Source organism: Hypomesus transpacificus, chromosome 14 (genome assembly GCF_021917145.1).
Source record: "Hypomesus transpacificus isolate Combined female chromosome 14, fHypTra1, whole genome shotgun sequence".
Taxonomy (NCBI): Eukaryota; Metazoa; Chordata; class Actinopteri; order Osmeriformes; family Osmeridae; genus Hypomesus; species Hypomesus transpacificus.
Genome location: NC_061073.1, coordinates 15,435,102 through 15,451,647, shown reverse-complemented (window position 1 = coordinate 15,451,647; position 16,546 = coordinate 15,435,102). Strand labels below are relative to the sequence as shown.

The 16,546-nt window shown below is 46.2% G+C and overlaps 1 protein-coding gene across 2 annotated transcripts in view; it reads left to right on the top strand.

The window, feature by feature from the left end:
• Window positions 1-16,546, top strand: part of syt7a (synaptotagmin VIIa) — a 64,345-nt gene that overhangs the window by 11,518 nt on the left and 36,281 nt on the right. For both annotated transcript variants that reach the window (XM_047034113.1, XM_047034114.1), the window contains exon 2: window positions 10,642-10,745. In XM_047034113.1, coding sequence (XP_046890069.1) covers window positions 10,642-10,745 — 104 coding nt within the window. The remainder of the gene's footprint in view (window positions 1-10,641; window positions 10,746-16,546) is intronic.

The following is a 16,546-nucleotide window of genomic DNA, read 5'->3' as shown; positions in this document are numbered from 1 at the left end:
GTAGCATGAACTCTCCTCCTTCATATCCTATCCGTCCTCTACACACAGCGAATCCTCCGGAACAGCCGGGTGAATCACCCTGCATTCACTGGCTGAGCATGCTAACAATTACACATGCTTGGGGCTCTTGTTGTGTCGCACTGGTACACACACACCCACGCAAGCACACACATGCACACACAGAACATCCAGTTTCCCCTGTATATCACTGAGTCTTTAGGGGTATAATAGAGTTAGCCACATTACACATCCCCATTAGACTTGAAAAGGGGGGACTTGGCCCCCAAAAAAGGCCATTAGCCTGAGAATTGCCGTCCATTTCCAACCAGAAGTGGTGTATATAGCCTCTATATTGCCACTCTTTGATAGCATGAAGTGATGTGTTTGACCCAAATATTTACCCGTCAACGTTTTCACACACGTTTAATTTCATCAGGGACATTGTTTCCCTGGCAGCGACAATGACTTGGTGTTTGTTGTCCTCAGAGGATAAGCACTGTCTTCCTACTGTGGCCACATCCTCCTGGGTGGTGAATTGGCAGCAGAACCCTAGTCTCCAGAACCACAGGGCCCCTGCCTGCTGGTGAAAACAGAGGAAATCTCGTCTATTGCAGATACAGCAACAGCAGCATCTGTTTGGAAACATTTCCCAGATAACTCCATGTTTTAGAGACCCCTTCAATGGACTTAAAGGTCAGGCTGCATACAAATCACATGACTCTCCCTGTTTGTACTGTTTGTGGCTGAACAGGTGTTGAGGGGTGGGTGAAGAGACACCCCCTCAATAGGATCGTAATTCTTTGCTAATTCCATTTGCTCCATTACACATGGTGAGAATTATAGCTTTTAGGGAAGCCGATTAATCAATCGACAACCAGGTTAGTCCTACAGTACAGTAAATCATTTTTTTTTGTTGGTTCAAATCTCAATCTGTTTTCATAACCTGCATTATACATCATGGCAACATTACTGATTTATAAAAGGTACAATTTAGAGTGCTGGATGGTTGGGAAGTGCATGCCACCATTTTTACTTTTTTTTTTAAATGGCAAGCTTCCTGAAATGACATGTTTTGAGAAGACATCTTTAATGATTCCAAATGATACCTAGATCTTGACTTCTGTTTTGTCGTCTCTCCCAGTCCCTCTTCAGAGTCCATCGCCACACCCTCCACCTAGTCCACTCTCAGTCATGTCCACAGCAGTTAGCCAAATGACATCCTCGCCTGGATGCTGAGGTGAGAATGTCAAGTAGGTGTGAGAGCTGTACATGTGTCACTCTGCCTAATGGTACAGGCGAGCCCTGTCACTAATTCTCCTCTGCCCTGCCATCCAGACAGAGGGAGTATTTCAGCAGGTTTGTCGAGGTGAGCCCAGCGACACATTTCTGCTACATGACTGCTACATGCATGGGATGCCGACTGCGGTAACAGCACGCTGGCATGAACGACGCGCATGTGTCCCTTTCTCCTTTTCTTAATGTGCTCGTGAGGATGCAAGGAAAAAAATATTGGAGTGTGGAGCCGGGCTAACATGTCCTCAGGTTGAAAGCGATTGAGTTCATGTGGACGGAAAATCACTGGCTCCTACGGAACATGCAGAAGTGTAGACTATGAGAGGCAATGGAAGGTAGGTAGGAAATGGAAAACTATGTTTCCCTTGTGTATTGTACCTATCCTGCTGCAAGCCACCAGCTAGGCTGCATTGTCAATAACTTTCAGGCAGCTGGGTGTTTCCCCAGCCCAGCTATACATTTTTGACAGTTATACACGCAAACATATCAAAAGGCTGGGAAACCATATAGGAATGAAGGGCAGCCCTGCTCCAAGATGGCCATGTTTTTGTTAAGAGCACGTTGGGCTGGCTGCCCAGCTATACTGTCTCCTAAAACCAGGGTCGATTTTGCATGGTGCAAGTCCAAGTCGGAATGAATACATTTCTGGAACATAATTATGAGTCACACACAGAGAAAGGGGGGAATATAATTGAGGAAAAAATGATGCCACGTGTTTCCTCTAACCTTCCTTTTGTCCTCCCTGTGACATTAGCCGGTTTAAATGAGGGCTTATTTCTGTTGCTCCTCTCCTCCTGGAGCCAGGGCTGAGAGGGGTGTAAATCTCTCCCAGATCGGGAGGCTGATTTCTGCTGCCCCTGGGGGGGACAGGACAGGAGAGGACAGGGACAGGGTTGACCATAGGGGACCTTTACTGTTAATGCACAGACACTGGCATGAGAGGACACCTGAAGGGAGCTGAGGTCAGCACAGATATGTGTGCTCGGGTGCATCAGATGGCAGCACCACTGAACAAATATAATGCATCCCCGAGCAGATAGACCGGAGCTCTGCTCCTCTCTACAGTTCTGTGTCAGAGTAAATTACAGTTTTGCTGCCTTTTGTACAGACAAAGAGCATGAGCACTAGGCCTATCATTTCTTCTCAAAAGAAGCTTCTCTTCATCCCCCGCAATAGCTGTCACACACATTCGCACAGTCTCACTTTCTCCCCCGACTCCTGACGCCAGACCGAGCTCAGGGTGGATATTACTCTCACACCGAAAGCACTGTGATCCATCAGAACACTAGTGACAGGAGCAGGTAAAACGTCTGATCTGTCGCTGAAGCTTTCTCCACGGTCAGGCAGACTCACACGGACAGAGTCACAGACAGAACCACAGACACATGGAGTCACACCAGAAGGGTGTGCCCTTTTACAGGCTGCTTTATGGACTGAAGAGGCAGGCAAGTTGAGCTGGGCTGTGGCCCAGTCAATACTCCATCCTTTAGCTGGGGGCCGGGGTTAACTGCATCCTGGGTTTTTACTGCCCAGCCTGTCCGTCCCAGTAATAAAGCGGTCTTTACAGGGACTATTTAATTGAATGAGCAAGGCAGAGGTAGGGGCCTCCAGGTAGCCATGAATCTACAGTAATTTGTTTATGGCAAGTGGAGTCTGTCTGGCTTTGAAGTCAACTCTGTGGGCGTGTATGTGTGCTTGTATTTTTTTCAGGAATTGAAAGTGATTGTTTGTGCAAAAACACATTCATGATTTCTGTTGGCAGTGTCTGGGGTGACATTGTTATGTATTCAGTTGGGGTAGAGAACTGGGAATTTTGTTCCACCGTCCGTATGCCCAGACTGTCTGAATCAAATCTCAGTCTCACTTTTTACGAAAAGACCTGCTATTCAATTAAAGTTGCACTTCTGCTGCCAATATTTTAATTAGTTGCTCAATAATTGTTTTTTCAGTTTTTTTTGGTGGAGGGGAGGGGAGGAGGATTGGGAGGAAGCATATTCAAAGAAGACCCTCCGGCATGGGTGTACAGTGTGTGGAAGGAAGAGGTTCAGAGGAGCCTCCTAAACATACGTTCAGCCACACAGAGGCCTGACTCCACCCCTCTCCCCAGGCCTCTCCGATTGACTTTGACCGGGATTAGATTTCATAATGCCACCCACACCATACATCTGGAGCACCCGAGACATCTTTGTCTTCGTTGATGTCACCAGCGCTGAGCTGTGGATGTGGGCAGATGGGGATGTTGGCCTCTGTGCATATGCACAAGCTTCACAAATTGTTCTTCAATAGCATTACGCTTGACTCCCTCTTCCTTCACTCCCCTCCGTTTCCCTCCTCCCTCGCTCCTTCTTTCCCCTCTCCTCCCTCGCTGCCCCAGAGCTTCTGTACAGCGCGTGTTCCCACACACACACGTGTCTCCGTGAAATCAGTGTCAACGGGTAGAATTTATGTGTGGGTGTTTGTCTGTGTGTGTGTGTGAGTGGGTGTGTACTCCATTTGGAGAGGCAAGGACAAAAGTATCAGATACAACCCAGATAAGAGAAAGAGCAATGAGGTAAGTCATACGCAGTCCCAGAATAAGGCCCAGAGCACAGATAACCAGAGAGAGCCAGACACGGATGAGGCCAGGGAAGGTGAGGCGGGGAGGAGAAGACATGGACCCTTCAGCACAATGACAGATCGTGGCCATTTTTAGACCTTTAGGATGCAGACTTTTGAAACAGGCTTGAGAGTGGAAGAATTGTGACCTTTGCAGCCTCCACTAATTAGGGCGCTAACGGCCGTAATGATTGCCATGGACAGGAGGAGGGGAAAGGCTGTGAGAGACACACCATAAACACTGAGGTTTATCTCTGTAGTGTTGGCATCTGACAAACGTCCTCACAAGCACACGTCCGTGGACATCCCTGTGGCTTTGACCTGAGACCGGATGTGGAGGGGTTAGTCCTGGTACTGTACCCTGGCTTAGGTCTGACTGATTAGCGTTACTTAAATGCTACTTTGTGACACACATCCAGCTGCATAAACAGACACCATGTGGATGCTAAGTCATTACAGTCAAGGGCGTGAGGGAGGCTGGGGAGTAATGACTCGTTTGCTATGGTGGGAAGCAGACCTTCCACTGCTGTGGGAATGCTACACTCATTCAGCTCAATCAGGTACCCGCATGGCACATCTCCTAGCGAGCTCCTACTGAGCAGCGTTGGGTTTGACCGAAGACTGGGATTAACAACGGCAGGGCAGGAGAGTTGTTGTGAAGAGGTTGCTCATTCCCTGAGGGACTGAGCTCCAGTACAGTGACAGAGACACAAAGAGGTTTGTCTCTGGGAATGCTTCCATCAGCGATCATCTGACACAGCCAGACCATAATAGAAATCTTGCGACACTTCATTTTTCCATTCTGGTCCTATCACAATAGTCTAGACATCTAATTATCTGACCGGGCGAATTGCCATGGTAATGACCAGTATGTATGGAACTTGCATCCGCATCTACTGTAGGCGATTTGCTAGCAGTTCAGATGAGCTAGCTTTACTCAGAGGAGAGCGTTTTGGAATCATCCAGCTTCCTGTGAATATCATCCATTATTAATATCGGTTTTACGGTAGAGTGGGAAAGAGGGATGGAGAGAGATGTATAAACGGGAGGCAGGGCTGTCTCAAGACAGGGGAGACTGTCCTTGGTAAATGTGTTGAGGTCCTCCCATGGCTTTCATATGAAAGTCATCCATTTCAATCTGACCAGTTAATTCAGAGTGTGTGACTATTGGCTTGGTAAGGGAATTACAAGCTGACAGTGACAGATTGCAAGACACATGAAGACCATACCTACTGTTTAAATTCTTCATCAGTGATATCAGAGGAAAAAGATGTAGCAAAAATGGCATTTTTATTGCTCGTTTAATCAAATAAAAAAAGTGGAAGAAATGAAATACCGTTCAATCTCCCTATGAAATGATGAAATGATGGCCTTTAAAATTGAAGAATATTTTCAATCTTTCACCGGCCACATGCTGTTATGTATGACAAACACATGCAGTGTAAACGACTGTGCATGCATGCTCTACAGACAGAACTCTGGGAAACTGTGATGTCATCACACAACCTCTCACAGTAATGGGGGAAGTCTCTTGTGTGCGTCATGGATCTATTCTAGATGATCAAATCATGATTTACACAAAACTATATGATACATCGGGGATTTTGGGGTGATTACTCAGGTAAAAGGTGTACTGGCAATAGAACCTTAACTCAATCATACATAACAAAAAATCCTCTCAAAGGTAGAAAAGTAATAAAGCTGTTGGATGAAAATAGCCTCTCTTCCATCACGTATTTATTTTTGAATTTGCCATTTTCTGCACCATGTGGATGTAACAAGGTTTAGTGCTGAACTAATCACAAGATCACTCCTCTGCAACACGTCTTCGTTGATCGGTAACAGCAGCAGGAAACCTGAACCTGCTTTTAGGCTAACATCTCCATTAGACACAAACATTTTGGTGGCTCTGGAGGTTTGTTCCTGAAATGTCGACGGGCGTAAGATGACAGTGTCATTACGATAAGTGACACCAGCCATGTGTCATATGCGGGGTTGTTCCTGTAGCTTCAGCATGGCTGTCACGAGGCAGGAGATGGATCTACTTCCCGGTCAGGCCCCACTGACCCCCTGGGGTTCCCACCAGAGAACAGGCCATGTGTGGGTGGCAGTCTTCTCACTCTCTAACTATGACCCATCCACCCACCTATCTATTGGCCCATCCAGCCAATGGATACAGCCATGCAGCCTGGCCACAGAGAACCACAGAGCTGCAGTGTTGTAGTCCCAGAGTCCGGTGTTGGTCTTGAGACCGGTCACTTTTGAAGGGCTCGGTTTTGCCTCGGAATTGTCTCTGTGTTGTCTCTGCCTTGTCTCTGTCTTGTCTCTGTCTTGGACAAACAGGACTTTATTGGCTGTAGTATAAAAAGTTGTTGTTGTTGTAGTTTCTAAAGGTTTTGAAAATGTTTTGAAAAAAGTTTTCTAAAGGTTTGATTCGATTTTTTTTTCAAAAATAGGTTTGCATCATTGACTTGATGAGAACTATTAAACTCTACTATACTCTATTGTACTCTGCTTGGCTTTACTCTACTCTGTTTTTAGGATTCTCTGTTCTGCTCTCCCCTCTCCTTTCACTGTGTGTTGAAAAAAAGTTTCTGATGGTTAAAAAAAAGTTTTCTATAAAAAGCTTCAAAAGGTTAAAAAAGATTTTCGAAAAAAGATTTCAAAAATGGTTTTAGATATCACACAACACCCAGACATATTTGTCAAAGTCCCTGGTACAACGGGACACCATTAATTTTAAAGCCCTCAAGGTTTATACCACCTGGACCTGAAGACCCCTGTGGACTGTTGTGCATCAGTACGGTGATTAACCATTCACCATACACCCTCCTTTCACCCTGCCACTGGCACCATCACTGCTAACTGGCAGCCCTCTGTTTGTCCCCTGTCCACTGGCTGTAAATCCACAGTGAGATGGAGGTCGAGCAGAACAGACAGTTGTGTGTCTGCATGGGTGAAAGGCCTGGCTTCCTCTCAGCTAGCTTGGGGGTCAGATGGCTAAGCGGTTAGGGAATTGCTAAATGACTAAATGTATTAATCAGAAGGTTGCCGGTTTGATTCCTGGCCCTGCATTTATGACATTGTGTCCTTGGGCAAGGCACTTCCCCCTACTTTCCTCGGGGAGAATGTCCCTGTACTTACTGTAAGTCACTCTGGGTAAGAGTGTCTGCTAAATGACTAAATGTAAAATGTAATAATCCTGGAGGCTGAATAGAGACCCTCTGACCCCAGTGGAGCCCGAAAAAAGCAGAAAGGAGTGGTGTTTGATGTCTCCACCACCATTAACATCCATCTCCTCACCTCAGGCTGGCCCAGTTCTGTGTAGGAGCAGGCATGGGAATCCTCCGTGGTCCACAGCGCTGTGTTACTCTCAAGTAGACAGACACAACAGGCTGACACGCCCACTCTTTAGTCAACATAGTCTCTCCACCATCATCTAATAACATCTTTCTCCTCACTCCATGAAATGTCACAATGCCGCATATTCCCCCATCAATTGATTAGACAGTTAGACTATTTACCTGGAACCAAGTTATTATCTCTCTCCGCGTCGAGTCCCTCCTGCTCCTTTTGTCTGTCTTCCCAGTCTCATTATTTAGCTTGATTAATTATTTTTAGAATGAACTGAAAAGAGAAATGGGAAATATTTTCTGCTCCGTGACTTGCCTACCGTACAGATACTGCAACAATAAAGTATATGAAATCTCAGAATTGACTCAATAAATGAGTCAATGAGCAGAATAATGCATATTTATTGTCAAATTGAAAATTTGGCATATCATAAAGGCCATATCAACAAGCTGCCCCTAAAGCCGACATGGTATGTAATTGCCAACACAGTCCACTGGACAGTCCAAAGACGGTTAGAGTGACCCATGGATTAACCTTAGGCTGGTTACAAAAGCCATCACCTATCTATAAGCCTGGGGAGTTGAACTCTGACTCAGAGAGTCTATGAAGACTAAACTTCTCTGGCCTCCCCACCTCAGGTGGATCAGAGGCATGTGGCGTGACATCTTTGCTGACTGGACACTGCTCCAGTTACGTCTCATTAGCACTTTGGTTTCGCCCCCTAAGGACAATCCCCCTTTCTGCTTGGCTTGACTCTCATTGCATATGGGCCAAATCACCTGCACGTACCGTACGTCCTGGGTCTATATTGGGTGTGATGCCATCTGCCTCGCAGGCTATCCATACTGATGTCCCCCAGCACTTGCCTTCCATCACTACTCCTGCCGTCTCTCCTGCTCAGACACCAGTTCCACGAGAGACTCTCTCCCATTTTCATCCAATCCCGAGACAGTCTTTGTTGTTCTCTTTTTGCGAAAGGGCATATTACAAGCTCATTTACACACTGAATCTCCTAGCTCTGCTCGCTCCCTTGTGCCATTTATTTTCTCTTTCACCGCAGATAAAAGAGATAGGCATAGAAATCTAAAACAAACAAGCCACTTTCAAGTTCAAGAGTGCTCGGATTTCTGAAGGCCTCTGATCAAAAGCCTCAATGGCTTGTTCAGCTCTGTTGTCAGTTTTAATGAGCGCTGCCATTTTGGAAGAAGTGCTTTTCCACTCTCCATTTTGAAGTAGTTTTACTGCTTTACCTGCTACAGTTGATAACGATACATGAAAAATATTTTTGTCATTTACATTGCCTTTGTTCATGAATAAATCCATGATATAAATGAAAGAAATGCATGCCACACAGAAGTAAAGCTTCTCTCAAGTGCAGCTATTTTGGGCCATACTCATAATACATGAAGACTCTCCCTACAAGGCCTGTTATAACTGATAATCTGCATTATGTGGTACACTACACAATACATCTCAGCAATAAAAATATTTTTGTCTAATAACCTTGTATAAAATGGGGGTGTAGTCTTGTCTGTTGTGTCTGCAGCCAGAACAGTATATCTCACTTTGACTCATTCCTATCCATTCCCTTGCTGTTCTATGGCCAAGCCCCATCGCTGCTCATGTTGCCTTGGTGAAGCTCAGGGACGCTGTTGTGAGCGCGTGGGCGGGAGCCTCTATTTATCCATTCCTCCGTGGCGTAATGTGGCCTCCGTGGTTGCTGCTCTCTGTTTAGGAGCTTTTTATCCTCCCCGAGCCCCTCTGACTGACACAGATCATAAAACACACTCTGCCCCCTCCCTCAACACCCTCCCCTTCTCTGACCTTCAGAGGGAAGACACGAGGTTCAGCTTTACATCATCCCACCCCCCCAACGCTACTCTAAAGGGGGTTAGGCTGCTGCTCTGGCCTGTCATGGTCATCTGTTTGGGCTCCGCTACCTGAATCCTTCATCCGCACTAAGCTCCTAACGAGGTATCCATCACTGACTCAGCGTCTCCTGACCTGAGCTGCCATAGTCGCCCTTGGCTGGACACCACCTCTTTGCTGCTAGGTTCCATCGCATGCCGAGCCATTGTTTGTGACACCTCTTTTCTCATGCCACACCTCCATGCATAATATCACCATCTTTATTTCGGAAAGGGCTCCGACTGAAATGACTCTGTAACTGTGGAGCTGTAGGTGTCCCTCTGACCTTGTCATCAGCGTGTTTATGAATAGCAACAGCTTGTCACTCACCACTAGTGGGCACCAGTAGCCAATCAGAGCTCTGGATCTACAGCGGCGGCAGCTCCTGATAGGGTCTGGTGTTTAACACAGGTCGACTGAGACACTCGGGGAGAGGCTGCCAGCGGATTCTAGGAAAGCAATGTTGATCACTTTCCAGTTTTACAGTCTACCCACTGTTTCCCCATCTCTGAACCAGCATGTTCCCTGGGGATATGGTGAGGCAGAGTGCGGAAACAAAGTAGGTTGAAGAGTGAGATAAAAAGGTCTGTAATGACAAGGGAAGGGATAAAGACAGGGAGAAAGTATAATTGGAAAGAAAGGATGGGTTTTTGTCATATGCCCATTGTCTGTGTCGTTGTTTTTGTGTCACCTATTTATCATTTCATACTCGGGGGAAGAGAATGGTGGGAATCACATCAGAGATATGAATATATTAATGTGTTTTCCTTGCGGTGAATACGAAGGCTTCATGGTGCTTTATTTAGTTATGTTGACTGATTGGAAGAACCCAGCGTGCCTCAGGGCATTCTCTCTCTAGTGATGATGGTGCCGTGTGAACGCACATGCGAACACACATGCATGTATTGTGTCTCTCCACACGCAAACACAAACACACACACTTATCAGATAAATAAATCCTTATTTTACCACCCTCTCACTTCTCTCACTGGGCATCCAGTAGGATGCCCATTAATCATAGCTCTCATGTATAGTCAGCCTATCCTCCCCTCTCCCTCCCTCCCTCCTCCCTCCCTTCACTCCCAGTCTGTCAGTAAACAAGCTGTGACACCATGACAATGATCTGTGTGAGTGGGGATGTGAGTGATGCCTGCAACGCTTATTGAAAATGTATTGAAATGCCCGGACTCCACGGTGTGCTGGAGGAATTGTATTTTACTTACACTCACAATTGAATAGGTTTTCTGAGGTTTGGATGTGACAACAGCATTTTGTATGTCCTTGGGCAAGGCAGTTCACCCTACTAGCCTCGGGGGGAATGTCCCTGTACTTACTGTAAGTCGCTCTGGACAGGAGCGTCTGCTAAATGACTAAATGTAAAAATGTATGGTTTACAAAAAATTGCATAAAGGGCATTATGGGAAAAGTAAATAGATGTGATGTGGTGTCGAAATGTTACTCACTTCTCTCTGTGTGTGTGTGTGTCCCCAGGCTCAGTAACCCTTAGCGTGTTCCTGGTGTCTCTAGCAGTGACAGTGTGTGCTGTTTGGCTGGTGGCTCTGTGTGGCGTCTGTGGCTGGTGTCAACGCAAGCTGGTGAGTTTGAAACATGCAAACACTCACACTCTCACCCACACACGCTCACCCACACACACACTCACCCACACACACACACCCACACACACACCGACACACATCAGACACACACACACATACACTCTCACCCACAAAAACTCACACACACACACACGCATCATACTGCATTATTCCATTATGTTGGCGGATGAAAAGTATAAACACTGAAGAGTGGATAATAATAGATAAAGGCACATTGAAAAGAGGAGAAAATATGTTCATAATTCACTCTAATTTGCTGCGGAGAGCTGGGTCTGTCATACCACACATCAAGAGACATATTTGGCCCAATGATTTTACCAAGGCATTTGAGTAATGACATAGAGAGCCAATCCAACAGTCAGAGTGCTGGTTGGTGGACTAATATGAGGAAGATTGTGGAGTTATTACCACATTGTGCTCTCAGAGCCTGTGTTGTGCGGCTCTGTTTAACACAGGGGAGCAGGCAACAGAATGACTGGAGTGACCTCTCTGAGGGCATGCCCAGCCTGATTATGTAGTATGAAATGTGATTGATTAAAGGGAGGCAACCACTCATTAGGCAGATAAAGCCATACAGCCGAGTGCCACTTCACTTGACTGATTCTTTTAGATTTGCATGCGTTCCAAGTTAATTGATTCCTGATTCATCCTGTGCTTGTAAGATACTCAGGAACATAGATCAGGGATTCAGGTTTATTTGCGGTATGACAAAGCTAGCCTTCTGACTGAACGCCCCCCACCCCCACCTCCCTCTCCATCTACCAGTGTCAAAAGTGACAGGACTAATGATATGTTAGAGTTTCTTAGTTAGATAAAATAACAGTTATTTGTGCTGAGAGATTCATTGTCTGCTCTGGATTACATACTTATTTTAGAGTCAGATACACGCGCACACACACGCACACACATGCCCACACACCCACGCATACACATGCATATGCAGTACACACCTACACACACTCATTATTCTCCACAGAGCAGACCGACTGCAGTCTCACTATGTCTTCCGCAGGATTCATTGAGTTATCATAAGTGTTGACCCTCGGTGGACTCACTACTTTGTAATTCAGTGGCAGTTCTCCGAGTCCTCCTGGTGCAGTTGTCTTGAGTCATCGAGCAGCTCCTCTAAGTCTGACTGGGACAGTACAAATGACCGGTCTCCTCATTACAGCCAACTGCCTGCATTGGGGTCTGTTTGGAGTCACCCTCCATGATTTATCACCAGTTAGGCTTTTCTCCACCCTTGATCAACTCATTTATGCTCCCAGAATGTCGAACAAAGCAGGGATGGTGGGGGAAATGGTCTGTGTTGAAATGGACATGGGCCACAACTCAGTCCCAGACTGTTTCCTTCATCGAAAAACATCTGAAGTTACATTTGACATTCCACATTAAAGTAAATGGAGCAGTGAATCCACCCTGGTTCCTACTGTAGGGAGGAAGCTCATTCTGGTGCCAGCACCTTAGAGGGCCCCTGAGGTCTCCTCTGTAGCCACAGAGTAACAGGATCCTCTATGCATCCTGTGACAGGCCGGGCACAGGGACAGGGGCTGACACCAGGATATGGTGACACTGTAGTGGCTTAATGACCACACAGAGGCCTCACTGTATCAGAACCACAGCCACGACCGAGATGACGTCCTCTAGTTCTATCCCCCGATTGGCTTTTGTTTCGGGCAATGTAAAAAATACTTTTACATTGATTGATACAATATTTGAGTACTTGGGTGTGGTTCTTGTGGAAGGTCTTAAGTACCAGCTGAACTTCTGTTAAGAGTGTGTGCAGTGTACAGACTATTTAGCTGTGGAGAGATTTCAGCCAACCAGGGTGGAAAAATTACCTTAGATTACTCAATGAAAACCCTTGGATGTTATTAAAAAAGGATATACATGGATTGGTAGTTATTATTTCAAACCGTCAAATCTGATCTTGTCCAGCGTATTATTGTAGATGCAGATTCAATATGCCTATTTTATGAACATGAGATGTTTTCAACAGTCAGCTATGAACCAGGACCACAGTGCTGCAGAGACAAATCTATTTGTTGCCTTTCTTCCTCTGATAAACAGAATATGGAGGAATACAATCACTCCATTTCCTCCCTCAGAGTTCTCCTTACCTCTTCATCCTCCTTTTTCCATGGTAACACTTTATTCCCTCTACACATGATTAAAAGGGTATATACTGTTTCATTTGCATAAACATGCCTACCTTCTCTCTTTGTTCATTAGTTACATCATACATTCATACTGTAATGCATATTCATATATGCTGATTGATTGTGCACCTGTAGAACCATGGGAAGAGATGCATGGTACTGGAATGGAACCTAGTGAAAGTAGATTCACCATAAGCCTATGTGTACATGGTTGAAACGAGGATAGTTTTTTGGTTTTTCAAACCAGTCTTTGGAATGAGCTTATTACAAACACTTTGCTGCTCCAAACTGCACATGCTCCTTCCCTTAAGCATGTGGGACTATGCCAGATGTGGCTGTGATTCATAGGTCAGTAGATGTATGACATTCGGATGGTAAGGCATTTGAGAACTGGTAACAGGCACCTCCAAATTATTTTTAAAAATGGGGACGCTTGATTAGGACTAATCATGTTGAAGCCTAGCTCCTGCTTGGAGGTATTTCCTTTAAGCCCTTTTAAGTATGAGGACTAGAATAGCATCTATCCCCTTCTGCTCTCTGCCACGATGTTGATGTCACTCTGCTCATTGCTGGGAGGCATGCCTCTACCTGACTGGGATGAGAACATTGGCAGTCAGTGAGTGTCTCTCGTCCTGTCTAACCGTGCAGTCAGTGAGTGTCTCTCGTCCTGTCTAACCGTGCAGTCAGTGGGTGTCTCTCGTCCTGTCTAACCGTGCAGTCAGTGGGTGTCTCTCGTCCTGTCTAACCGTGCAGTCAGTGAGTGTCTCTCGTCCTGTCTAACCGTGCAGTCAGTGAGTGTCTCTCGTCCTGTCTAACCGTGCAGTCAGTGAGTGTCTCTCGTCCTGTCTAACCGTGCAGTCAGTGGGTGTCTCTCGTCCTGTCTCTTCTGCTGCTTGTCGTGGGACCAGGAGTGGCCGTGACAACAGCTGTCAGAGCAGCAGCGTTGAAACCCACCCGTTCTGAGGAACCTGCATGGTCCGCCTGGTTCTGAGGAACCTGCATGGTCCGCCTGGTTCTGAGGGGCGTTCCTGGTCCGTGACATACAGCTGTGAGCGGGGAGGAGATTGGGCCCGGTAAGAATCAGGGTCATGCCTCGACGCCCGTCAGCAGATTTGTTGTGTGCACAGCGTTCATCACCAGCTACAGATGTCTCTTTATTCTACCAAAATCAAAGGTTCAATGGTGTTAGAATGATGGTGATGATTACGTTGATAAGCGGCCGTAACTGAGCAGGATGATGGCAATTATCTAATTTCAAGAGGACGCTGCCGTCTGTAGCCAGTCTGTAGTCAGTCTGTATTGGTCTGTGCAGACATGTTGCATCATCAGTTAGAAAACAAAACACCCTGCATTAGCAACACTTTGTGCAAGTGAACATTTCCATTCTGTGCACTTACTCGTAAGTGGTTCACAATAGTGAATAATGCTATGGATACAGGTAAGAAATTGTTTTGACTGATCCTAAAAGGGACATTAATTTGAATGATCGGTTGATGATTTAGTTGGACGATGATTTTAATGGAGCACTCTTGAGTAATTAGGGTGCAACGCGGGTAATATTGAGAGAGCTTGGAGACCCCTGATGCCTGCTAATTCACCACAAACAAACACAGCTGGGTGGTAAAAGCCTGAGCGCTGCCAACTGAGAGTGCCAGTCCCGTTCCCTGTCTCCTCTCCGCCGTTATCCTCGACGTCACCTGACGCAGCCTCTCAGAGCGGTACCGTACTGCACCTCACCAAGCCTCCCGCTCCGTCTCCCAAAACAGCTCTGACTGTATATTGCAGTCATGTCTCTTCATAACATGCTCCATTGGGCTTGTGATTGTTTAAACGTGTGAGAGGATTTTTTTCGAGACATCGGTAGCTGCAATTTGGTTTTGTCTTGTAATTGGTTTATTGCGGGAGCTATTTTGAAATGGATGGCTCCCGGCCAGACGGGAGTGAATAGTAATCGTGTGAAACCCTTTGTCTCGTGACATGAAGACGACTGGTTTAAATTAGACTTAAGTGGTTTCAAGGGTATTGGAGGGGAGGATAAGGGAGCAAAGCGGCGTCTATATTGGCTGAGCTGCAGACCTCTCACTGTCTCGTGTACAGAGGTGACTGTCCCCTAGCCAGTTTCCCAACCTTCCTCCACCTGGTGACCACTGTCAGTTCCTTCTCTCCCCGGTAGTCCATCCTTACCTCCCTATAAGATAAAGAGACAGACCCTCCACTCACATTTATCAGCTGTGAACTAAGCCAGAGCACAGGTGTGAGTTTGTGCTTGGGAAGCTGTCTAAGCATGTGCAGCTGTCCTGCAGCCATGGGGCTTGATGCCCATCACATTGCGTTTGAAACAGCCCTCTGGCCCCCAGAGAATGGGTTGGTTTTCACAACCAAACCACCTGGGACTCCCTGTCACTCATCCTCCTCTTCACATCACCAGCTCACACACTCCGTACCCAGGCTCCTCCACTCCTGCATCCTCTCCCTTTGTCTCGCCAGCCATCCTCCTTCCTCCTCGGATTTCTCCTTTCGTCTGTCTTCCTTTTCATTTGGAATTCTATTTTAAACTCTCTCTCTTTCATTTCTCTTTGCCTTGGACTCCCGGTCATTCTCTCTCTCTCGCTACCTTCCTAAAAATTTGATGATGGTGTTGAATGATACATGAGTTTCCCTTGATAGCTTGTTCTTGCCTGTCAGAAATTGAGCCTGTTTTGTCTCCCCTGGAACTGCTGTGTGTGAAAACAGTGTGTTGAGCGCCTATGGATGTGCGTGCCCGCGTGTGCGTGCCCGCGTGTGCATCTCGTGTTCAAACGTGTGCTCGCACGCCCACGGTGAATATCTTAGTGCTCAAATGAGACTGTGCTGTTGCATAGGTGTCATGTATGCATCGTTGACTAGGCATGATCAAATATGAGTGATGATGGGCCGCGCCTACAGCAAAATGCCATCCACGACATGAAGTCAATATGTCACAAATGCAAAAATAAATGCAGCGAGCAAAGCATTGAAATGGCATATTGGAAGCCACGTGTGCTGCATATGGCATGTTGCAGGCATGTTGCGTGTGCAGCCATTGAACAAATACATCAGTACCAGCCTAGTTTCAGTCTGACTGCCTCAACACAACGGAGAGGGTTCAGTTTGAGCTGAATTATTATGGGCTGTTTAGGAAAATATGTTTTTGACATCGCTCACACTCCTGAGTGCTCATGAATGTTTTATGAAAAAATGTATTTATCACAACCATTTCGCAGCCTGATTTAATCGCAGACTTCACAATGTTTTTTGGAAAGAGCAGATAACAACAGCCTGTCGGTTCAACACCCATGAGAGGCATCTGTAGCACACTGCACTCTGCTCCTGAAAGTGAAAGTCATTGTCCAAATATTATATATTAGCGATGGTTCTCAGTCTGCAGCTGTTCTACACAATCCATTGTGTGCTTTCCCTTGGGTTTATTGTTGACTCATTTGTTGACTATTCTATTTCAGGTTAGTTCTGATTAAACAATTCACGGTCTGCTTCCTTGCTTTGTCAGTTCGTGTCAGATGGATATCGTTTTTGCCAGGCTGCACTATTGTTAGCGTCTGTTTAGCAGGTTGCTTACCCACAAGCACCCAGAGCTCCCATGCA